Below are 24,851 nucleotides of genomic sequence, written 5' to 3'. Positions count from 1 at the left end.
CAGCTCTTCAGTTATCTCATCGACATGGTTGGCTGCCATTTTGGATGATCCATCAACTTCTGGGTTACTTTTAAAACAGCTCTATTACAAGTGGTGATATTAGTGATTTGCACCAATGGCTCTTGGTAAATTTTAGACAAAATATTATAATAGAATACCCTACTCCACACATTATTGTGGCTACTACAAAATTCTATACATGATATATATTTTTGCAAATCAAGTCATTTATGTGATACAGAGGTGAGAGTTTCAATTAAAAAATACATTTCTAATCTTTTTGGGTAGGAAGAAATTCCGTCTGCAAAGGCATGATCACTTAGCAATTTATTTTTTCAGTAGGTTCTCTCATGACATAGTCAAAAGTGTGGATGAAATGTACACATGAGCACAGGATAGAGGGTATGTGGAAAGCATGGCAGTTGTCACATAGCCACACATATGTATACAAATTGATTTGTTTCAATTATTTAATTTGTTTTTCCTTTGGGATATCTTGAGTTTTTAGTCTTCTATGTGGAATATGCCCAGGTGAAAGAATTGAAGTTCCTGCCTTGTTTTAGACTTTCTTTTCTTTTATTCTATTCTTTTTCAGTCCTATATAGAAAAAAAAACCCCAAGAGTTCACGAATTCAAAAGAAAGTGATGCTGTTATCCAAGTTGGGCTGCTCCTTAACCTCAGGATATTTTTTTTTTCGAGACAGGGTTTCTCTGAGTAGCCTTGGCTGTCCTGGAACTCATTTTGTAGACCAGGCTGGCCTCGAACTCAGAAATCCACCTGCCTCTGCCTCCCAAGTGCTGGGATTAAAGGCGTGCGCCACCACCACCACCACCGAGCAAACCTCAGAATTTTTAACACACTCACGAGGAATCACTATGACCTCCCAAACCTGCATGCTCAGGCTTTGGAACTGCTCTCTGTAGATTTAGCCCTCCATTTTTGAATGGTGGCTTTCCTACTTTGTCAGCAAAATGTTGCCTTCTTAGGCTTTATTCTTTCTTATTCAAAACTGCATGAACATGGCATACATAAGCCCCAACACCTTCTAATTTCAGTTCAGTAAGTGATAAAGATTATGAAGGAAAAACAGAAGCACAGAAGCAAATACTCTCTTCAGATGCAGAGCTATTGGCTTATTATTACGTTTTACCTTTATGAGTGCTTTCCTTCAAATAAAGTCCAACCTTGATGTAGCTGTGGGTAGTTTGGCATTTACTCTGTTCCTGCCATGTAGACATAATTTACCACACTATAAAGAGATGAGAAAGACACAATCTCTGCCCTCAGGAGTCCAGGTTCCAGTGGGACAGACACACCACACTGGGGAACCATAGTGCACCCCAGAACTAAATCCTCGAAAAAATAGGAACAACCATGCTAAATAGAAAAAAAAAAAACAGTTGTCATTTCAAAGAAAAGACTTTTCTGTTGCGCCCTAAGATCTGAGAATCTAGTCCAGCAGAGAGAAAGCTGGCTCTGATTGAGAAATTTTGTCACCCAATGTCTCACCGTAAGTATAGGAACTTCACCTGGCTTGGAAAAATTCATTGGAACTGAAGAATCACATTTAATTTATATGAATGAAGAAACAGCAGAAGGAGAAAGAGGAGTATGAGGAGAAGAAAAACTAGGAGGAAGAAAAGTAGGAGAGGAGAAGAGGATGGGGAGAGGAGAACAAGGGGGTGGGGGAACAAGGAGAGGAAGATGCTGCAGGGAGCCATCTTTTGCCATCTGGCTTCTCCTGTTTGCTTCCATTGTTGAATATGTTCAAACTATTATCTTGTACTTTTTTTTTCCTCTTTAGGTTTATTTACTTATTATATATACAACATTCTGCCTGCATGTATGACTGCAGGCCAGAAGAGTGTACCAGATCCCATTATAGATGGTGGTGAGCCACCGTGTGGTTGCTGGGAATTGAACTCAGAACTCCTGGAAGAGCAGACAGTATGCTCTTAAACTCTGAGCTGTCTCTCCAGCCAGAGTTTTGTACTTCTTACACCTTTTATTTCTATCAAAATGTAGGAGTTCAAATTCAGTAATTCTTAATGCACACTTGATTTCTTTCATAAATTTTCAATAAACGCCTACGTTTTAAAACAGTGCTCTAGTGCTCCATGCTGTTCGATCAAAGCCATGTATTTTTCATTCCCCTTTAAAGTTTCTATTTAAACATGCCTCTTTGTCATATGCTGATAAATATTAAAATAACAGGAAAAATCTGCCCGACTTATTTCAGCTGATAATAAGAACAAAACACGGGATGTGTGTCTCCTCTCTCCTCTTCTGGCTGTGGTTTACCGTTGAGAAGATTCCGAAACCAGTAATTACGTAATAATTGGTACCACCACAGTCTCTGCCCAGAGAAAACCCAGGAGTGTTGTAGTTTGCCACAAAGACAGACAAAAACAAATTGCCTTAAGACGCATCCTTACTTCTTTGCTCCATTGTTTCAAAGGCACTTAAGAAAGCTCCAGTTGCCAAAGCTGTAGTCAATGTGCCAATAATCATAAAACATCTTTCAAACTGTTTTTGCTAATGAGTTAATTTATAGAACCCTAAGTGCCATACACCCTCCTGGTATATGTCCATATTTATTACAAGAAACAGGAAATGTGTTCAAAATATTCAAATTGGTATCAGAAACATGTTGGTAGAATTGGCAAACAAAGCTACCTCGTGGGCAGGCCAATAAGATGAAACAACAGGAGGTTCAAAACAGCTCCTTTGATCTCCTCAGCATCTAGCACAGCTACACACTAAGACTAACTCCGTTTCTTTTTATACCTAACGGAAGTGGCCCATCAGCATGCCGAGGTTTTGAAGTCTGTGGGCAGAACACTGTTTCCTTCTTTCTAGCTCATATCACAGGGCTCTGGTGTACAGTCACCTTGCTTCATGTCTTTCTTTGACCTTTTTTCTACATCTTTTTCCTTCTAAAAGTTTTAAAAGCATATTCTGTGAGTGCTTCAGAAGCCAACGAGCAAATGGAATGCACTGCCTTTGTTCCCTTCGTTCAGAAGTTAGTAATTTATGACACTTCTGAGATCCTTATGGCCGTCATACTAACAGAACACAACATCCGAGGAGGAAGTATCCAAGTATGGAGGAAGGGGCTAGCACTGTTAGAAATCAGGGGACCATGCTGAGTGGATCATCCTTTCTAGTGGTGTTTTGCTGAACTCTCCTGCTATAAGAATGGGACAGGTTCAAGGGAGTGGAATTCATGACTTCAACAAAGTCACCTAAGTGGTTGCATGTGACAAATACATGTTGGAAATATCTCTCTGGTGTTCCTCCAAGGAGGCCCTTCTTCTCAGTGGACTTCGATACACAGGAAGAGCAGATGCTCGTAATTGAAAGATGAGAGGAACGACGCTGGACAACCTCCAAGGGAAATGCTTTGTGACCTAGAAAAAGCCTTTGGTTTCACACCTGGCTAGGAGGCAGAGCAACTTATAGCTAGAGCTGATGCTAAGAGGAAACCCTTTAATGTGCCTTGGGGACCTTGGGCTACCGTGGGCACTCTGTGGGGGGATGTTTGAGGTTAGCACTCCCGGAGTTCATCGAGGTCAGCAAACTAAGGTCAAGTTGCACTCCTGACATACATACAGCTGCTGCCTCCTCTTCTGGAAGCGACAGGACCACACATTTCATTGTGAAGCCCTAGGCACACAGTGGGTATTTTATTTTGAAGTATTTTTAGTTGGGCTTCACTTGGGGTGAAGGTACACTGTTGAAAAAAGGTCACCATGTGACATGCTTCTGAGGAGTATAGTGTGCATGTAAAGGCACAATGACAGTCTCTCGAATAATTGCTTTGGAATGCAGAGATGGATCTCGTGGAGGAGGCCTACCTTGCAGGCTGACTCTGGTGACTGGAGCCTGACTAGCCGCTGGCGACCTCCTGTGGAGAAGCAAAAAAAGGGGCTGAGTATGCATTGACACCCCCCCCCCCACACACACACACACCCTTCCATGATTCCTGATGCCCCAGGAGATTTCCAAGGCTTAATGAGCTATCCAGTGACATAAGGCTATCACCGGAAGGCAGGCTCCTGGAACATGGGTAGATGATTGCAATTCTCTCACATCCAGATGGCCTGGAATTTCCCTCTGCACAGCATCAGGATGCAACAACTCCCCAGGAAGGAAGTTGTTTACCTCAGGTCCCTTGGCAGCCCCCCCATTTCAGGTTTTCTGGAAGAGCCTCTCAGAAAAAGACAGTTGCTGAGGTCTCAGTTCAGAAGTCAGCATGGATCCCAGTTCTTTAAGGACAGAAAGTCACAGCCAGAGGGATACTTAGAGATGTACCTTATTTGCACCTCAGGAAACTGAGATGTCTGAGAGGGCAACTCATTTGCCAAATGCCACACACAGCAACTAGCCCACAGTGATCTGGGCTTCTTAACTAGATGTACTGGCTTTTCATGGAGAAATGAGGGTGCTATTTTTCACCATATGTTCATATCAAGAGGCAAATGAAACCAGCCAACCAACCCATATTCTACAAAGAGGACAACGTCTCTTATTTGTGTGTTTGTGATATATCTTTGTGTGCACATATGTGCACATGTATGCACATGTGCTTTTCCATGTAGTTCTGGGTGGAGGCAGGGTCTCTCACTGAAGCTGGAACTTGTCTGTTTGGCTAGACTGACTGGCTAGCAAGTCTCTGGAATCTGTCTCTGCCTCTCAGGGGTAGAGCTAGGAGAAAGTGCTATCTCATAGGCTTTTCATACTAACTTTTTTTTCTTGTTTCCTGTCATCCCCCCCACACACCCCCCAGCCATTTGCTGGTCTCATCATCTTTCTGGTGCTTGGTAGAATTTCTCCATCAGATTCTTGAAGATTCACAGTGCATTGCTGGAGGCCCTCCCTATACAAGTATACAACAGTGACCTCTAACTTCAGAGTGCAACAGAGTAATCTACCAGACGTATTAGAATATTTTGCTCCGGCCTGCCTCTGGTCTTCCGATTTAGTAGACCAGAAGCAGCCCTGTGTCTGGGATTTCAAAGCAGTGACCTGCAGTCAGCATTGCCTCTGGGGTCCCATACAGTGGCCTGCAGTGGAGAGAGAGGCCTGTATTTCTAGCAAGCTCTCAGATGCTACCAACACTGATGGTCTCAGATGCCCCTTCAGAAGCCCTGGCAGTAGTCTGTCCCACTGTTCCACACAGGATGTTGTTGATGATCAAGAAAGAGATGTAGGCCAGTAGTTCCGAGTGTAAGTGTTCTGACATTAGTGACGATATCCCAAAGACAGACACTTGGGCTTATCCCTTTGACTATTAGACTATTGAGACAATGGAAACCTCCCTCCCCCCAAAAATTAGGATTTTCCCCATAGGAAAGAGAAGAAGAGATCCACACAGTGCTGAGGACTTGTCAGACCTGGAGCTGAGATGGATGGATCAACCATTGGCAGCACCACAGCTTGAGCAGAACTCTTCAGATATGGGCCCCACTTGCCTTCTATTTAACCTAACACTCCTGCCAGGAGCCTGAAGATGGTCTTGTGTATGTATGAGGGAGTAGGGTGCCACTGAATTGCTTCCCGGTGCTGCTCTATTGAGCTCTCTTTTCATTTTCTGGGGCCCCTTTAAATCACTTGTCCCTTTAATTGGTGTCTTGTGAATGTATAGAAGGGTTCCAATTCCAAACTCCCCAGCCTGGCACACAAAACCTTTTCAGCTTTCTGTCTTCACCATACATACCTCTCTAGTTTAACACTAGACTTTCTCTGTGCCCGACCGTTCATCTCAGACCACAGACTGGCTGTGTGCTCATGCATTTCATACTTCTCCCTTGCTGAACCCCAAGATTGTAATTAAAATATGAATGGTCTAATTAGGGTTTGATACATAACTCCCTAGATTAAAGGTAAACTTCATGTAGGCAAGGGAAGACTTAGTCCCTCCTGGGTCCTAGGATGTTACCCGAGAAAGCCTTTCTAGGCCAAGTGCACAGTAACACTGAGTGGCGTGCTAGATCAACAGATGCATGAAAACTTGATGTACACTTTGCTCAGCCCCGGTGGGTCTCCTCCTCTGCTTTGAACTCAGTCTGCCCCTCCCTTGCTGATGCACGGGACATCCTTTGGCTGGGGAAACTCTCCCGACACTAAACATCACATACCTTTGAAGATTACAAATCTTCTTCAAAGGACACCATATTCCTAATGGAAAATTGTCCCTCCTCTCTCTAATCCCTCATGGTGCCTTGGTGCTCTGTCTTGGTTCGTAGGGTGTCTGCTGTGCATGGTCTCCTTTATGGCTGTGACTCTGAGGCCATGTGTCTTGGAGGCTGACTCTTTTGTATAACTTAGGACTGTATTGAGACCATCCTGCACTTAATGCTGGAACGTAGTTCCCTACACTTACTCTACTCTTGGACTATAGTTCAACTCCCATCTTCCTGTCTGTTCCCTCAGCACCATTGTAAGGAATGTAAGAGAAGATTGGGTCTCATTCCTAGTTGCGCCCCTGCAGTCTGGCACAGCATCAGAGTGATGAACACCTCACTACTTATCTAATGCGTTCACAGCACCTTTGAACTTTTGTCCTACGTAGCTTCCTGAGTCCCCCAGGAGGCTTTTGTGAAGGAAGATCTCAAACTAGGACCTCTTAAATGTTAGAAATGCCTACTTTCTCAGTAGCTACTCATATCATCTAATTCTTTCCACAATTTCTTGTAAATTCTTTTGTCTTGGAAGTTATTTTGTGAAAGCATAGCTTTTACTTAAAGCTGTTCATTCAGATAAGTATTCCTGTATGGGAGGAAAGACAAGGGCCGTGATTACTTGGTTTATCACTTCTTCTTGATAAGTGGTCCAGAAAGGAGACTCAGTACACTTTAATGAATAGATGGTTTCTGAAAACCACATTATTGTTGGTAAGACATGGGACTGCCTGCCAGAAAACTCAGGGGCCCAAGGGAACAGAAACAATATCTGCTGCCTGGTTTCAAGCAGTCTGTAACTTATAAAAGAGTGATTACAAGTTCTTTACCTGGTTGCTGAAGATGTTGATAGGAACAGGGAAAGTTTTTGGCCACAGTAGTTAATGCTTCCAGCCTGAATTGTGTAGTGGAAAAAGAACTGGGCTACAACAGAAGCCAAGAATCTTAACCCCAATCAGACTCTGGCACCTTCCAGGTATGTAGCCCCTGGTAACTCACCGAACCTCAGTTTCTTTCTCACTTGGGGCAAGCAGGCAATAACTACTATTTCCTGATGATTTACAGTGTGTGAGGTCCTGTGTGAGGGGCTCACATATATTTCCTCTCTTTCTCTGAGGGAATTTGGCTAGATATTTTCCATATCTGAGTGTTCAAGATTTTATGATTCTCAGCTAATTTAAATCCCATGCCAAAATATACAAATCTCTGAAAGACATTCTAGGTATACACTGAAGAAAATGGCTATTAATTTTGAATGAATATGTACATTCTGATCAAATTATACTTTTGAAGAACTGTGAATGCAAAGATGACGTGATTCCCTTGTCTGACACTGATATGCCACACATATCAGTCATTGTTGCTGGATGATGGGAGAGGCCATCTTGGGTACTGGGTGGTGAGCACTCTCACCAGTACCACCGGTCTTTGAGAAGACATCAGGTACTTCAAGAAAATGTCTCTGATTAAGAACCTCAAATGAAAGCTACAGTTTTCAAAATTAACTCCTGGGACAACGGAAGTGTAGGTTTTTATTTGCAGCCAAGAAATACAGGCCTGGTCCCTCATTTCATTAAGGTGAAAGGAAACCTCCTCAGCAGAAATTTTAAGATTTTACCCTTTGGGTGGCAAAGCTCCGGCAGACAATGGGCCGCTTTATACAGAGCTAAGAGCCAAAAGATAAAAGAAACCGTAAGTTAGGAGAAGTATAGCTCTGTGTGGGAGTTCCTTTTCACATAATAAACCACACTAGCCAGATGTCTCATGAAAACCACTCCAAGGACATAATTACTGCTTAAATGCTACATTCAAGACAGGGAGTGGTACCCTGGAACCCACGTTAAATATCCCAGAAAGCAACTTCTAAATTCCATGGATCTTACAGCTCCAATTGTTAACATAAGTTAATGCATGTGGGTGGGAGGGGGAAGGCTCTCTGTATGCCAAGTGCACCCGTGGTAGACAATCTTATCTTCGCTTTCTTTTCTTATTTATTAGTGCACACTGACTACATAGCAGTAGAGTGGAGTGTGTCAGTGGACCCTCAGCTTTCCAACCTACCCTTACCATACTGGTCCATTTGTGGTTTAAGCCCAACACACAGGTCTTAGCCAGAACCTCACAGAAGTACTCTCAGCCCCTATTGGAGAAGCGCTAGAGGATCTCCCTTTGCTGAAGTTTTTGCCCTTTGATGCTGATTATAGAGATACTTGAGATCAAGCTGGAGATAGTAGCTCAGACCCATATTCCCAGTGCTTCAGTAGCTAAGACAGGACGATTACTGGGAGGTCAAGACCAGCCTGAGCCACACAATGAGTTAGTGAGTTCCAGGTCATCTGGGGCTATAGAGGGAAACCCTGTCTCAAAATAAGATAACCAAAAAGTCCAAAAATAAATGGCAAGACTAACTCTATAAAACACATGAATGGATTTGCAGAAGAGCAGCAGAGAGCAAGGGCTAGCTGCTGGAGACATACTCTCTTTTATACATATGGCTTCTCTTGGACAAATGTGACCCAAGGGGTCGTGGTTTGAGAGATGTTTCTCAGTCTGAGAGTGATAATGCCTCTAGGTCCATTCCGTGTATGATATTTAGGGTCTTAGGATACTTGATTCCCCAGAGCTTTGTGTAATCCAGAACACACAGCTCTGTGAAGACCCACTTCTTAAGAAAGCAGCTTCCATGTATCAATTACCAGGGTTAGGCTGTCTCTAAGCCTACTGATAGGGGAGGAACACCCACACCCACCTTAACAAATAGCATTGAGAATATCATGTATGCTTTGTCTACTTGGATCAGGGTGACATAGCAGTTTGGTCTCAGGGATGGTTATACTAAAGAAGTTTCTGAAATTTACCTCTCACTTCTTCCTTGTCTCATCTGCAATGTTCTGACCTGGGGCTTCATTCCTAAAGAGACTGGCTTAGTTAATGATTGCTTTTAGCTTCTCTGATTGTCCCCTGTCTTAGCCGTTGCTCCTACATAAGCGTTCAAGCCATCTGAGGGCTTTTTTTCTGCAACCAGGAGGAGTCAACGGGTGTCATGAATAAGAGGAGCACAGCAATGGTGTCCGGATGCTGTGCTCAAGTAGAACAGCTGCTCGCTAGAAGCTGCGTGGTAGATCATACTCAGGTCATTTAATCTCAGCCTTGACTCCTTATCTGTAAAGCGGAAGTAACAGTATCTGTCACGACTATTGCTATGGAGATCCTTGCTGAGATAATTGATATGAAAACCCTTCTAGGTTCAGTAAGATGAATTATCAGTTATCATAGCTCACAGTTACTATGCTATATGCCAGTTGAGTGCTTTCTGAATATTAATTCACTAAATACCCATACAACCTTATCTTATGGTTTGGGAAACCAAGACCCAGAAAAGATAATTAACATGTATATGATTTCCAAATAGAATGAATCCAAGAAGATTCCAGAACTGAATGTTTGTGGCCAATATGAATAGTCTCAGAAACCAATTACATGGAGAACAACATGCCAGGGTAAGGAAATTTCTAAATTTCCAAGAAGTTTTCTAAATAATTAGTGATCTATCTTTCAATAGTTCTTCATTCAGAACACTCTCCTCACCCCCACCCCACACACATGTAAGAATTGGGCAAAGACCCATAAAGACAGTGTGCTAGGTCATTAACATGCTTTTGGGCCAAATTGAGAGCATTCAGGTAGGCTTAGCAGGGTCAGAAAAGCATGCTGAGGAAGATGACATTCAACCTAAAAGATGTCAGAATATGGCTAATCTGATACTGACAGGTATAAAGAGACAGTCTAGGCAGAGCGAGTCCACAATCAGTGTGGAGAGGGATAGACAGAAAACTCCTGGACAGTTGCTCCAGTCCATGTGGCCAGAGACATGATCTGACTGCTTACTGATTAACCACCAGCACTTCCTATTAGCACATAAGCCACAAAGGGACAGAGACCTTGTCTGTGTGGACCACTATGAGATTATCAATGTTTGATATAAAGTGAACGGCCAGTATTTGTGCAATTAGGTACATGCAGGCATGGATGAATAGTATGTATAAAATAAATATTCAAGGGACAGATTAATAAGTGAATAAATAGGAAGCAAAGCTCCAAACCCAAGCCCCTAGGTTCCACGTATTGGGTGGGCGTACCTGAGTGTTGAAAGTGTCAGATTTGCTTTTCTGTTTATGTTTCAGATTATGGAATATCTTAATATGCATGGTGAGAAATCTCAGGGAAGGGAATCAAGGCGGAATAGAAAATTCATTTGTTTCAAATGCGCATTCCACAAATAACCCAATGGTGATCTTACAATGCAACTATGTGCAAGCTATCACTTGAGGCCAGATGTGGATCTCCATTCTTGGCATCATATCAGAGTTCAGAAAATCTGAATTTTGGAATTTTAGATAGGAATGCTCAACTATTCCTTTTTTTTCCTCCTAAATATATTACAACCAATGTTCCATCATGTTAACTTAATCTGGGTGGTAAGGCATCTTAGATACAAAGTATAAGCATCTACTCTTCATCCCAAAGAGTGGTCCACTGCAATGCGCTAGCCAGAGATGGGCCTGGTCACACAAGTAGTGTGTAAGATAATGCTCTGTGGTGGGAGCCTGCAGAACAGTGGAGAGACCAGGATAGGAGAGATGCCACAGGAGTGTGCAACTTCCTCTTGCAAGGAGATTTACTGAAGAACAAACCACAGGCCAGTGAGAGGAGAGTAATTGTTCAATCAGGCTCTACCTGTGCTTCATATCACCTGCTTCATGAGAATCTGGATGAAGTCAAACAAATGATGGATGGACTACTTAACAAAGACTGAATATAGATAATGCTGTGGTAACTACCAACTGAAAAGCAAGAGAATCAAGCCACAGATCCAATGTTCCTCTAACCCACGGTACATTCACAAACTAGTTGCCAGATTCCTGAGCACCCAAGATTTCCTTCTCTAAAACAAAGGTTGAATGGATAGGTTCGCAGCCCTCTCCTAACCCTTGCCAGGATCATGGATTCTATGGCCCTCTAAGGCTATGATAATCTTTGAAACACAAGTGAACTTCTTAACCCTTAGACTGTATGTTTCCAGATGGGTTGTGTGTTGTGACTTCACTTATGGGGCTGGTTTCTAGGTAATGTCTGTGTCCAGTGCCCTTCAATGTTCTGTGCTTTTGTGTGTGGGGGTGGGGAGCACTGAAATTCTGCAAAACAATGAGGCTTACTTGTTCGGCGCTCCATGAAGGTTTGTCAGCAGGGTGAAGTTGTTTCTTACGCTTCGCAGGCTGGCAAGAACCTGTAAGGGGAATGTTTCAAAATCGGTTAGGGCCGAAGGACTGTATTTAAAAATCACACCAGTGATGAAGTTCAGGTGAGCATGATGCCTACATACCTGGGCAAACGGAGTGACAATCAGGTCATCGCCGTGTCTGGTGAAAAGAGAGAAAGAAGCAGAACAGGTGAATGTCAACTGGGACACACATGCTACACTAAGTTTTTCAGTGTTAGTGACCTACTTGTTCTGGGAGGAAGGCAGGAGCCCATGAACCTGAAGGAGCAAAACAGCACCTAGCTCGTGACTCCTAGCCTTACTGTGTGATTCTAAAAGCTTTGGCAAGTAAGCATGTGTCCTCGGGGCATATGGTTCCACTAAATGGCAAGCCCAGATTCCTATAATTCATACTGACTTGGGGATTTGACTTGCCTGAGCCAGGAAACTCAAAGGGAGGGCTGCCCATAGGCACACTGCACACTGGAAAAAAAATGGTATAACAGTCTGGTTAAAGGGTAACATTGGATTTCCTGGCTTTTGTTTATTTGAACCACAGCTTTAATACCATTTAAACACAGATTTCTGTCTGGGAATTCCATTACTTTTTGTTTTTAATATACTCCTTTTTTTTTTTTTCTTAAAGTACCCAAGGAAAAAAATTTTAACGGGAATGTGCAGACTGAGCCTCCCAAGCAGTAACAGTTGACACTCATTTGGTCTCAAAGACCTAATTAAGCTCTGCCTCCTGTTTCATCGGTCTGCGCTTGGGACCAGTGAAACTGTGTTTGCGACAATGCACTTTCCGTGCACTGGCATCTGCTCCCTTAATCTGCTAAAGACCGCCTTCAGCAAGCTCTCAGCTGAAGGTTTGGGAAACCACCTTGGCCACCATCACCATATCAGGTTAATTTGCTGGCACCCTGTGAATCAGCAACATGGAAGCTGAGGGCAGAGAGCTCTCCTCCTTGTCTGGCCTACCTCCTCTGTCCTCTATCATCACACCAAAGGTAGCGTTTCCTTCATGAGGGTATCCTGCAATAATTAAGCCCCCGCCGGGTGCCAGAAACCATGCGAGGTTGGGTTTCAGAGCTGCAGAGCACGTGTGTCCATGTCTACCCTTCTCTGTTGTGGGCTTTAGCAAGGTGCCTCCTTCATGTGGCAGTTCCTACCCTTGTAGTCAGACATTCTCTGAAATTTTTCGCAGGCCCCGTTTGAAGAGTGATAAGAACAAGAGAAGGAACTGGCAAGCAGTAAGCATTCTTTCTGTGACTGGCCTTTGTGTGCACTGGCTGCTGTGAGGCAAGCACGTTGCAGGTGCTCTCAAACCAGTAGCCACTAGCTATCCAGCACATAGCTGGTTAAGTGGAAGACCTAGGCTGCTTTGCTCCCCCAAATCTGTGCTTGAGACATGACACTTGTGATTTTATGATGGCATATGATGACACAGTTGACAAATTAAATTATGCAGAAGCCATCTCGCAAATAAAAATGTAATAAAGGAGATCAAAAAATACACAGAAACACAGAAAGAAATACACACAGTAGGTACTGAATGGGCGTATGCGTGGGATTCTGAATACCAAAGGAGAGATTAACTCTAGGTTAGTGGAAGTAAGAAGGGCTTGGCTGAGTCAGTAGTGTGTGAGATAGGCTTTTAGGAACAGGGACATATCCGTTAAGAAGGCAGAAATGATATGTGATACTAATAAGAGAAATGGTAATGGCAGAGGATTTCACATGGGAAGACAGTGAATAAAATCATTGGTGGTTATCAGAAAACATTTACTATAGGCATGTGTAGAGAATAAGGTTGAAAGGTCCCCCTACCCGAGATATGGGGGACAAAGCCCGTGATGTTGTAGTTAACCCCATAGGACCAGGTATGCCAGGGAGGGGTTTCAGTGAAGTGTGTGTGTGTGTGGGGGGGGGGGGGTGAGATAGACAAGCCAAAAATGTGTTTTTTCTTTTTAAAGCAAAATGCTGTGGGTGCTAAGGGGCAAGATTTCAGGGAGAGCCCCGGGAGGAACGGTGAGAGGGTTACTGGCAATGAGAAAGAGGAGATGCAGCCAAGAAGGGAACAGGAAATGATGCATCGAAGAGATGCCAGGGATCTTGTTAGAATTCAGCACTTGCTTGCATAAGGAAATAGTATTTTCATTTTTTAAAAATTGAGTATCTGAGAAAATAGTCATGAGTAGAAAAAAAAGTGCAGAGGATTTGGGAATTTTCATGGGACCCATGGAGCTTTCGGGTACATCTTGAGTTTAAGGTGACCAGGGACACCCAGGTGGCATTATGGAGCAGGATGGTGGTGGTAACAAGGAATCGATATCACAGGGTTAGGTTTCGCTAAGGCAGGAGGGAGAGCCATGATAGTGGTTGGGGATGGCTTTGTTCAGGGCAGTGTCTGTAGTTAAAGAGGCCAAGGAGAGGCTCGGGGGGGTTCAGAAAGGGGACAAAAGGAGAGAGAATAAAAATGAAGTCAGAAATGTTAGAAATGGCCTGTGGTAACTTGCACCCCAACTGCCTGCATTTTTTTTATATGGCAAACATCCAGATGGGTGAAAGATCTTCCTGTCCAGATCTTTGAGATAAAGCTGACATAGTTCATAACATGCAAGGGTGAGTTGGAGCACAGGGAAATTGATTTCGAGTTAAGCAGATCTTCAGTGGCTCCTGGATTTCTGGTGTTTAAATATTGAAGGGAAGTCAAGTCATTTAGGGATACAGACATCCCACCACCTACTGAGCTCGGTGTCAAATCGTCCAGGAAGATCCAGACCCATCAACTCACATAGAACTGATATTGGGCAAGGGATCTGGAAAGGGAGTAAGACTATAGAAACTAACAATTAAAGAGGACACGAACCACAGCACAGCATCAGCAAAGCCTTCCCAGGGGACTTCCTTTTGGAGTTGGGACAGAAGAATATTCAGAAACTTTGGAGGGGGGTTAGGTGGGAGATGGCGGATTGGCATATTGCCTGCACTGGCTCTGTAAGATCGTTTGAGTGACTAACCTAATGCCGTAGGTCAAATAGTAGCCAATAGAGATCTGAGCAGATTTAGAACAAGTATCAAGGGAGAAACCAAATAAATGAAACAAAAAATTTCTAGATTACAGAACTATTTTGAAGTTATAATACATTATTTTACAAGTTTAGAATATTCTTCAATTGCAATAGAAAAATATTTGACTATGGAAACTGATTTATTTATTTATTTACTTCTCAGATCATTAGAGAAAGCAGTTTAAGCTGCTCAACAAAGTGGAATATTCAGAACTGTTACACAAGCACCCTCTAGTGGCAGAATTGGAACATTACACTTTTACAAACTAACTTGAGGACTCCCAAGTATGGAACAACTTGCAATTGGATCTTGGCATTGAGTGTGTAGGTCATATCTTAACCATGAAACGGCTTTTTAAAATGCAGTAAAAAATGCTGATTCTTACCACTAGACTCTGAGTTTTATTAACTTACTCCACATTTCTCTGTTTCTTTACTATATGTGGAGTTGCCATGCACTAACAGTTGCCCTCAGCCTGTCTTCTACAGATTAGAAATGTGGTCATTGGAAGCACACATCCTGCCTCTGGCCAGTGTTGTCTTGTTTCTAAGATATTATTACCACCTGTGAACATTAAGCAAGCTGTGTCTTAACTTCTTCATCTGCAAATGGGGGTTCTGAGAGAAATGAGGTAGGCCTCAGTAGTGGGTCTTTATTATGGTAATTAGGCAGTTGCCTGTCTTCTGCCTGGTAATAGCCTCTTTAAGAGGCCCTGCTGTGGCCCTGCTGCAGTCTGTAGAACTTAGTTTCTATTGTATAGTGCAGTTACAAAAATGCTTTCGCAGGCATTGCTGTGTGTAACCGAAGGAAGAGCCTAATGGTTAAGGACCGATGTACTCATCTAGCATGGTGGCTAGGCGGAAAGCTTCCCTCTGCCTCATCCCTCAAATATCCACTAAGCCCTGTCAGGCAATTTGCAAATATTTATTAATTGCCCATCAAGCCTTCACTGCTGTCAGTCCTCGTTCTTGAGATTCCATGCACAGAAGGCCACGGTGGCCCCCAGCTGCTTTTTTAGATGTGTTCACTCTTCAGCTCCTGAGCTGGTTTTCAAACCAGACACCTCTTGATGCTCTCCCTACAGGACTTTTTGGAACACTGCTTGCCTGCAACGTGCAAAAAAACAACTCCTAGGCCTTTCACTACAAGGCAGCCATCGCTTCACCAGCCTCAGCCCTCGCTCTGTCCTCTGGCTAGGAAGCTGGTCAGAGCAGCCTTCTCCCCTGCACACCATCCTGCCTTCCTAACCTTTTTACCTCAGCTGGACCTCCTCCAATAGGCCATTCGCCCAGCCTAGCCAGGCATCCCAAAGTGTTGTACAAGCCTCTCTAGTGTTGTTGCCTTTATTTCTGGAGGTAGTAACGCTACTGACTGACTTCTATATCTTCCAGGATTATAAAGGCACACAAAGTGTCTTATTTCTTCATAAAATGCTTACATTTAAGTAAATATTCACTAAAAGAAAGACTGAACGTGAGTCACATTAATAGCTGGAAAGGTAGGCATATCGTTGATTAATACGCTTATCTTGTTTAGTTTAAATCCTGGGTCTTTAGATTTTATGTCTGTCATAACTTCTGGGGACCAAGCCTGCCTTCTTATTCCATGTCCCGTGTTTTCATCTTTAACTGAATGAACAAAACAAAACAAAACTGTGTTCTTACCACACTGAGGCTATGGAGACTAAATGAATGGACATACGTAAAGCACATTTGCACATGGCATACCAGCAATGCTTCATCAATGTATGGCTTTGCTTACAGATAATTTAGACCATAAGGGAGATCCCATGTCTTAACAGCCATGGCTATCAACTGAAACAGCTGTGGCTCTAATTTGAATCTTTGATACCCCATTGTACTTTTTGGCCATCCATCAATAAACAGGTCTTAAATTTAAGTGGCTTGCTACTTTTATTCTTTATCCTGGATTCTAGGTCTTATTTCATTCTAGAGCACACGTAGGCTTTTGTATGTGGTGGCTTTTGAAAGGTCCCTGTCTGAGCCTTTGCACATGGGGTGATCAGATGAGAAAAATATGGCACCTCCTCCCCTGTGGCTTTGCAGGTGGGCTGTTGAAACTCATCGTGGAGAGCAAATTTCTGCCATAGTTTTCTGGCAGGAAAACCACCCCTGCTAACTTCCAGTTATTTGTGTTTCCACTGAAAAACCTCTACCAAAATATGTGAAGGCATTTGTTCAGAAATGATTCCAGCCGAGGAACCAAGGAGAGCCCAGCAGATCTCCACATTGAGGAACACAGCTGCACTGGCCTTCGGGGATCCAAGAGTACTTAGTTCTCTCTTCCTAGAAAGCCTCCTCGAAATCTAGTCTTTGTTGCTAAAACTTGGAGCCATTTCCCATCCCCATTCACATTGTTTTTTTTTTAACTCATTCACCTACTCTCACCTAACCTGCAAGTAATTTCCATTTATTCTACAGAGACAATTCACATAAGAAACATTTCAAAGCCAGCATTTTCCTAGCGCTATGATTTAAGGCGGCAGAATTGTGCAGTTTTCCACTTTTTAAAAATGAGTTTGTATTTGTAACTCTTCTGTGCTAGATTGGAAGGGCTCCCGAGGAAAGGCCATTCTGTAGACATCCCAGCAGCCTTTGCATCAGGGCACCTGAGTTTGCCATGACCTCTTCTTGGATCTCTTAGCAGAGGCAGGAGCATTGGAGCACTTCGTGAGGCTGGAGAGACGGCTTAGTGGTTAAGAGCACTGGCTGCTTTTCCAGAGGTCCTTGGTTTGATTCCCAACCCCCACAGGGAGTCATGTTCCAGGGATCCTTCACCTTCTGGCCTCTGCAGACACTGAACATGTGCGGTGCATAGCCATACATCTAGGCAAATACGCATGCATGTAAAATAAAAATGAAAAATAGTTGAAATACTTCTAAAAATAAAATAATTTGTTTTAAAAATAAAGGATATAATGGAATTAGATAAAGGAAAATGTATATTCCTAAAATGGGATTTTTTTTTTTTTTTAAGAATATCACTTTAGTCTAGATGCAGACACCAGTATGAAGCTGAATTTTCCAGCGTGGCTCTGGCAAAGCAAACCACCAGAAGAAACTGAATATTATTTAAACTCTACAGCCTCTTACATGGAGAAGAATACATTCCTTAACTGGAAACATAAAAGTTTTTGCAGTTATGTTGAAATATTTTCAAAACAAAACTTTTGGTCCTCATTCTTCAGGAAGATTTTAATGTATCTTGATATCAGCATTCTGATTAAGGACAGGATACTGGTGCTATGTTAGCACCTGCACTTTTCTGGGAGAGGTTTATCTTTAGTATGAAAACATGCTCTCCCTACTTGTGATAATCTTATCTTTAAAGAGGGAATTTGATCAGTGGAAAGAGTGCTTTCTCTGCAGAAGAAGAAGTAGGTTTTAATCCCCAATGTGAACATAAAAAACTAGGCGTGATTGAGCATGTCTGTAACCAAGCATTGATGGGTGGACACAGGCAGATCCCCAAAGCTTATTGGTTGGCAAGGCTAACTCGAACTGTAACTGTCTTGAGGCAAAATGACAGAGAACAGTAAAGAAAGACTCCTGAATCTTGTTCTGGCCTCCACATAGTCACCTGCCTGCTCATGCACATCACACACACACACACACACACACACACACACACACACACAGAGTCACCCACATACCCATGTGCATGACACACACATTCACTCACATACCCATGTGCATGACACACACATTCACTCACATATCCATGTGCATGACACATACATTCACTCACATACCCATGTGTATGACATACACACACAGAAACACACACACACACACACAGAGTCACCCACATACCCAAATGCATCTCACACAAACTCACACGCACACACACACTGTCACCCACATACCTATGTACATCACACACACACACACACACATAGAGACACATACACATAGTTACCCACATACCCATGTGTTTGCCACACACACACACACACACACACACACACACACACACACACACACTCACTCACACACGCACGCACGCACGCATGCACGGTAGGGGACTAGTAGACATAAAAACATTTAAAAGAACGATGCTAGATAATTTTCACACATAATTCTTGTTTGTCCAGAACTGAAGTTGGCAATTTCGTATAGGTGCTAAAGGTAAGGGAATGTTTAAGTGGCCTGTGAAATTATGAAGAGATAAAGCAAGTGGCAGGGATGCTGGATGCAGAGATATTTACAACTGTAGTTTCATAAGCCAGAGACAGAGCTGGCTTTTATGTTTTCAATTATCTTCAAGTTTAAACTTTCCGTATCACTTCTATTCCACATAAGGAAATGGGAGAATTTAATTCAGGGTTTAATTAGCCTCTTCTATAAAGGCTGCGTGAGCTGGAGACTCCTTGTGGGGTTTCAAATGAGCTTGGGAACTAGCAAAGTTAAGAATTAATCCAGGAAATACATATATTCCAAAGCCAGCCTTTTGTTTGTAAAATGGCCTGAGAATGCACCTGTGCTTACTTTGAGTTCACTGCCTTTCTCTTACTCTCCCATGATAAAATCCAGACTCTGTAGGCTGGGCAGTGTCTACGGTGTGGATGTTAGGCTAACAGCTAGCACATGCAAAGGAACCTGGCCTTCAGCACATGCTCATTCAATGTGAGTTGCCTCCTGTGCTGCAGAGCTTGGTGTGTGTGCGTGTGTCCCTTATCATTGCCAATTAGTACAGTCTCCTTCAGAGCCCACAGACTTTTGAGGAATGAGAGCTGGCTGTAACCCATCTGCGATTTTTCATATTGTTTTGCTCACTTTTTAAAACCTCTGCAGCCTAGCATACTGCAAAGTATACAGGAGAGTCAATAGATATTTTACAAGTAAGTAAAAAAAAAATGTGGATTTTGGCCTACTCATGATTGGAATGTTTTATAACTATATACTACCTTAAAGACAGATGGCTTTGTTTTTCTTACATGCATATAAGTATTTGCCTGCATGTATATATGTGTACCATACATGTGTTTGGTGTCCACAGAGGCCAGAAGAGGGTGTTAGATCGCCTAGAACCAGGGTTTCAGTTAATTGTGAGCAACCATGGGGCTACAGGCAACCTAACCTCGGTCTTCGGCAAGAGCAACAAGTGCTGTTAATAGCTAAGCCAGCTCTCTAGTCTCTAGGCGAGGCGAGAGGACTTCCAATAAAAGTTGCCAGCAGAGGGAGTCTGCAAAATATTTCCTACTGCCAACTTTAAAGCATTCCTTCCCCTTTTCACAAGAAGGTGAATCTTTGGGGGTTTCTTTTTAACAGAGGACAAGAACCTGGTGGACTTTTCCCGACTGGAGATTTTCGGAGTTACTCACACTTTCATAACAGGCAGTGTTTAAAATGATTGAGGGTGTGCCCAGAAACCTTTTAAGTCATGGCTTTCAGCAACCAATCTTATTTGGGTTCAGAAACTTAAGCAAAAAGGCAATACAAACCCTATGTCATTCTTTATATAACAAACGTGTTATGTGCAATCAGTATGAGCCAATCAAGAATTTTGTCCATGCTTTGACTGCTCTGTGTTTCTCCAAGGAGTCAGGCAGTGGGTAAATAAGATGGTGAAGTTTCACCAAAGGGACCCTGGCATGTGGCTGGGTGATCCCTTACCTAAACGTCAGCGCACAGGCCAGTGAGTGAGGATAGTGAGCAACCACCATTTTTGTTGCAGCCCAAGGCCTCATCCATCCATATATTCAAGTATGAATTGCAAAAGGTGTTAAGGTTTCCGTTCCATAAACAATTTAACAGTTCAGGAAATAAACCCAGTACGAGTTTTCAGATATCATGAACACTTTGCTTGAGATTTTCGGTTTGTTTTCTTTTTACACCATGGGAACCCTAGTCAATATTCTGCAAGTCCTTGGGTTAGGTGCCTTTGTCACTTGTTCAGTTTCTCTCCTGCCTCCATTGGGATGGCAACAGTTGCTGCTCCTGCTTCAGTAAGGTCAAGGGTGAGGCTGAAACCCGGTGAGGAACCGGAAGAGTTTTACTTACTGCTCACTGGGAAGTGATGAGTTCCTTGACATCGCTTTTGGTGACAAGTCATAGTCGCTGTCGGATCTGTAGAGGAAAGACTCTCTGCGTTGGCTGTGCCCAGGAAAGGCGGCATGAAGTACCAGTCCTGAAGAAGAGCTGGCTTGAGGGTCCAATGGGCTCCGACCTGGAGAAGGGCCATTTTCCACATCAAAGCTTAAAAGGAAAACAGGAGAGTCTGGTCACTTGAGAACTGCAGAGGACAGCTCACATATCTGGAGAACTTACAGGTGTCAGGGACTGTGTGCAAAGCTTTGCAGAGTTTTAGTCTGTAGCACAGGTCTTGGTTGCAGTCTTTCCTATTTTGTCCATAGAAAGCCAAGATCCACAAACTCCACTCATTACCCAGGTTTACTATTAATAAATAGTAACCCAGAATTTGGACCCAAGGGCAAAGCTTATGACCTCTCCACAGCCTGACCAACTGTCACAGATTCAGAATGAAAAACAAAATAAATAAATAAAGTTGTTGATAATGAGCAACACCAGAGGGAGGCATCTAGCACAGCTCTAGGTGTCAGACAAAACTATCATGGGAAGGCTTCCTAGCTGGAAGACTTCTTCCTCACATAAATATCAGCCTCATTAAAGAATCCAATTTGCATATTTCTGAATGTTTTGGGAACAAAGTGTTACCCTGAAAACACTGGCTGTCTGATTAGAGAGGCCCAGCCTGATATTTAATATTCATATGTAAATTTAGCCACATAAATGACTTAATTAATCTGATAACACCAAATTACAGTCCCAGGCTGCTGAGCTGGGGCTCTGGAGAAGAATACCATCACAGGCTGTCAGAGCAGAAGGCCAGGGGGGTTCTGATCAGCACCCCTTACCCAGAGAAGGTGCCTTCAAGCCCAGTGCTGGTTTTAGAAGCTTGGTGTCTTGAACATAAGCGAGAGCTATGTGATTTTTTTTCTGCCCTATGTGTCTTGTTTCTGCCCCAGCCTGCCATCACCGTAGAGCAGTGTGTCCTTCCCAAGTTTTCTTTAACCATCCCAGATGTTTTTCTTTCTGGAATCGTAGCTCCACTTAGCTTCAAATGGACAGAGACCACCTTCCTCAGTTTCTCTCAAACACTCGCTGACTCCTGTTGTCTCTCACTGCTGAGAGACTTCGGAAAGAGGCATAGGGGGTAAGGATGGCCTTTATCTAGTTCAGCTTCCTTTATGTTTACCTAGCTGCCACAATCCTCTCAGAAATCTTAATCTGTTCTCTGTGTGTGTGTGTTTTGCTTTTACTTATATTTCTTAAATTCACAAGGTACTTTCTGGTATATTATTTCATTAAGCCCCACACACTCTGCAAGCTATATAATAGGATTCCATTACATTGGAGGTAAGTAAGACAAGGAAAACCAAACATCAATATCTTGTTTAAGGGAACATGCTCGATTACTGGTTTCCCTGTACTCATTGAGATGGAGGGGATACATCCTGAAACCCTCAGCAGATGTCTGAAAAAAAAACAGATGCCAAACAGCTCCATGCATACTGTTTGTTCCTATACAGACACACAGGTGATAATGTTTGTAAATCAGCCACAGCAAGAGATTCACATCAACTATGACCAAGACGATTCTTAATGATACTATAGAGATGGAGACATAACCCTGTGGATATAGGATATAGATTCTTTATGTGAAAACACAGAGATCAGACTCTGGAGTTGAAGCACCTCTGTGAAAAAGCATGTGCAGGGTCAGAGCTGTAATTCCAGCACTGGAAGTACAGAAGCAAATCTCAAAAGCTCACTGGCCAGCTAGTCTATGCACATCAGTGAAGCCCAGGATTGCTGACAGACCTGGTGCCAAGAAATAAAGCAGGGAGTTCTTAAGGAAGTCATTTAATGTGGACCTCTGTCTTGCACAAGCATGTGCACATGTGTTTACATGAACACATACACACACACATACAGACACACACACACATACACGAACTTATTGAGATGAGGAATACTGTGATAAATGCTATTTAAAACTCACGAAATATTTATTTCTAGACTTCTTCATCTTTGAGACATCTTTGATGATGGGTGACTGAAAGCATACAAAGACCACAGATGATAGAGAGCTAATCTAGTTGCTGGATGGAACACTGGAAGGCCGGTTTTCCAACTCCAGGTCTTTACAGCTGTTCTCACCCTCAGCTCCATAATGGCATGCTGGGTAATGGAGTGCCATTTATTTTCTTACAAAAGTTGTAGTTGGTATGTTAAGAGGCAGTCTATGGCCACTCTTGAATGATTCTCCAGGGACACAAAGTGCCATCTTGAATAGCCAGAAGGAGGCAGCAGGCTGCCTTGAACTCTGGCTTCTCTTGGAACCAGATGAGGGAGTATGGTGCCACCCTAGAGACTGTTGATCAAAGCTGCTTTCAGATCTATACAAAGTCTGATAGGAAGCAGTCATGAGGATTCCTAGGCAAAGGGCTAAGCAGGTGCTGCAACCACCTCCTATGTGCCAGGGCTGACAGGACTCCACAGATGAACCTTCTCAGAAGCCCAGGGTTCTGGGATAGACACCTTCCCAGTGCTTGCAGGCAGGTGTGTAATCCTTTGAACTCATGTTCTTGCCAGCCTGCCTGACTTGTACTTCATAACAAGTGGAAATATAATGAAGCACATTGCAAATTTGCCTCGAGTGAGATCTCTACTAGTTGTTGAGAAACTAAGCAGTTACTTTGTAAAGAAGAATTCTTTTTTTTTTTTTAATTTTTTTGGGGAGGGGGGTTGGAGACAGGGTTTCTCTGTATAGCCCCACCTGTCCTGGAACTCACTCTGTAGACCAGGTTGGCCTTGAACTCAGAAATCCACCTGTCTCTGCCTCCCAAGTGCTGGGATTAAAGGCATGAGCCACTACCACCCAGCTAGAAGAATTCTTTGTGACATGCAAATCTTGTATGTCCTGATTCTTTCTGTGAACATATTATATATGTGTATATACATATACACATATAATCTATATATGTGTGTATATATGTATATATACATATTATACATATATAATATGTATAATATATATATATTATATAATATATATGTATATTATATAATAATATATATATATACACATATATAATCTATTTGTAGGTGTATGGTTCTTTGCCTGTTCATATGTCTTGCATTACATGCATGCCCCTTCCCCTGGAGGCCAGAAGAGAGCAGAGTTACAGATGGTTGAAAGTGTGTGGGTACTGGGAATCTAACCTGGGACCTCTGAAAGGGTAGCTGACACTCTTAAGCACTGAGCCATCTCTCTCCAACCTTCTGAACTCTTCTTAATGGCAAAGAGGGCAGGTTCTTAAAAGGTGAAACTGGGATTAGCCAAAGCCTAAGTGGAGTGAACTTCTAAACTTCATGTATGATTGTATTATTATAATTATTCATTTTGGTGTACATCTTCATAGCCTTTTGATAGCAAGCCATCAGAATACTTTTAAGGGTGGCTCTACAGCCATAGCCTTAAGCTCCAGCATGGGCAAGACCAAAAGGTCAGGGTTTGGGATGCCAGGCAGTCTCTAGCTTGAGCGCTTCGGTCATTGCTCAGGTGATGCCTCTGACTATCATGACTGTCAACCCTCTCTGTACTTACACCAGCATTTGGCCAAGTATAGCAACTCTTAGAACTTTTCCCATGAGTTTGCTAGTAGAGCTCATTTATCTTCCTGCTATCAGCCTTCCTGCTGTGCAGAGGCTAAGTTCACAAGACAGTAGCAGGAGAAAGTGAGGCTGGGAAAGGGGTGCTCTGGCATACTTATTAAGCATGTTGGCCAGATGAGCTGACACTAGATTCCTCCCCACACAAACTCTTTCCTCTTTGATTTTCTTTTCTTTTTTTTTTCCCTTTACCCTGTAACCTTGTAGCCTAAACTCAAAAGGGAGGGAGCTTGCTGGAATTCAGGAGAAGCCAGGAAGAGATCTCAGTGGCAGAGATGGCAAACGGCCTTTCACATCCCCTGGGGTACTGGTTCAAAGCAACCAGTACAGATGGACAGCTTCGGAACAAATGTGAATCACCAACCAGACACCTGCCCCAGTCATAGCAAAACCTAGTGGGCAGACATCACAAGACACCCTACAGATTGAAGGAGTAAGGGGACAGTGTTGGTGAAGAGAAAGACTGAAGGAGGCCTTAACAAGTGAAATGAATATACCATGCAAACCAGCATACAATCAGGAAGAAAAATGAGCCTGCAAAGGCAGAAGCAAACACATAAATAGGGTCATCATTTATCTAGGGCATTTTCTGTCTCTGCCTTAATTGGGACACA

The 24,851-nt window shown here is 42.9% G+C and overlaps 1 protein-coding gene across 5 annotated transcripts in view; it reads right to left on the bottom strand.

Moving 5' to 3' along the window:
- The window catches only part of Pde4b (phosphodiesterase 4B), a 539,717-nt gene that overhangs the window by 102,227 nt on the left and 412,639 nt on the right, over positions 1 to 24,851 (bottom strand). For all 5 annotated transcript variants that reach the window (XM_031377963.1, XM_031377964.1, XM_031377965.1 and 2 more), the window contains 4 exons: positions 20,542 to 20,736; positions 11,567 to 11,603; positions 11,400 to 11,470; positions 3,859 to 3,908 (listed from right to left, as the gene is read on the bottom strand). In XM_031377963.1, the coding sequence (XP_031233823.1) occupies positions 3,859 to 3,908; positions 11,400 to 11,470; positions 11,567 to 11,603; positions 20,542 to 20,736 (353 nt within the window). The remainder of the gene's footprint in view (positions 1 to 3,858; positions 3,909 to 11,399; positions 11,471 to 11,566; positions 11,604 to 20,541; positions 20,737 to 24,851) is intronic.

This window comes from Mastomys coucha, unplaced genomic scaffold (genome assembly GCF_008632895.1).
Source record: "Mastomys coucha isolate ucsf_1 unplaced genomic scaffold, UCSF_Mcou_1 pScaffold18, whole genome shotgun sequence".
Classification (NCBI taxonomy): domain Eukaryota; kingdom Metazoa; phylum Chordata; class Mammalia; order Rodentia; family Muridae; genus Mastomys; species Mastomys coucha.
This window is presented reverse-complemented; position numbering and strand designations above follow the sequence as displayed.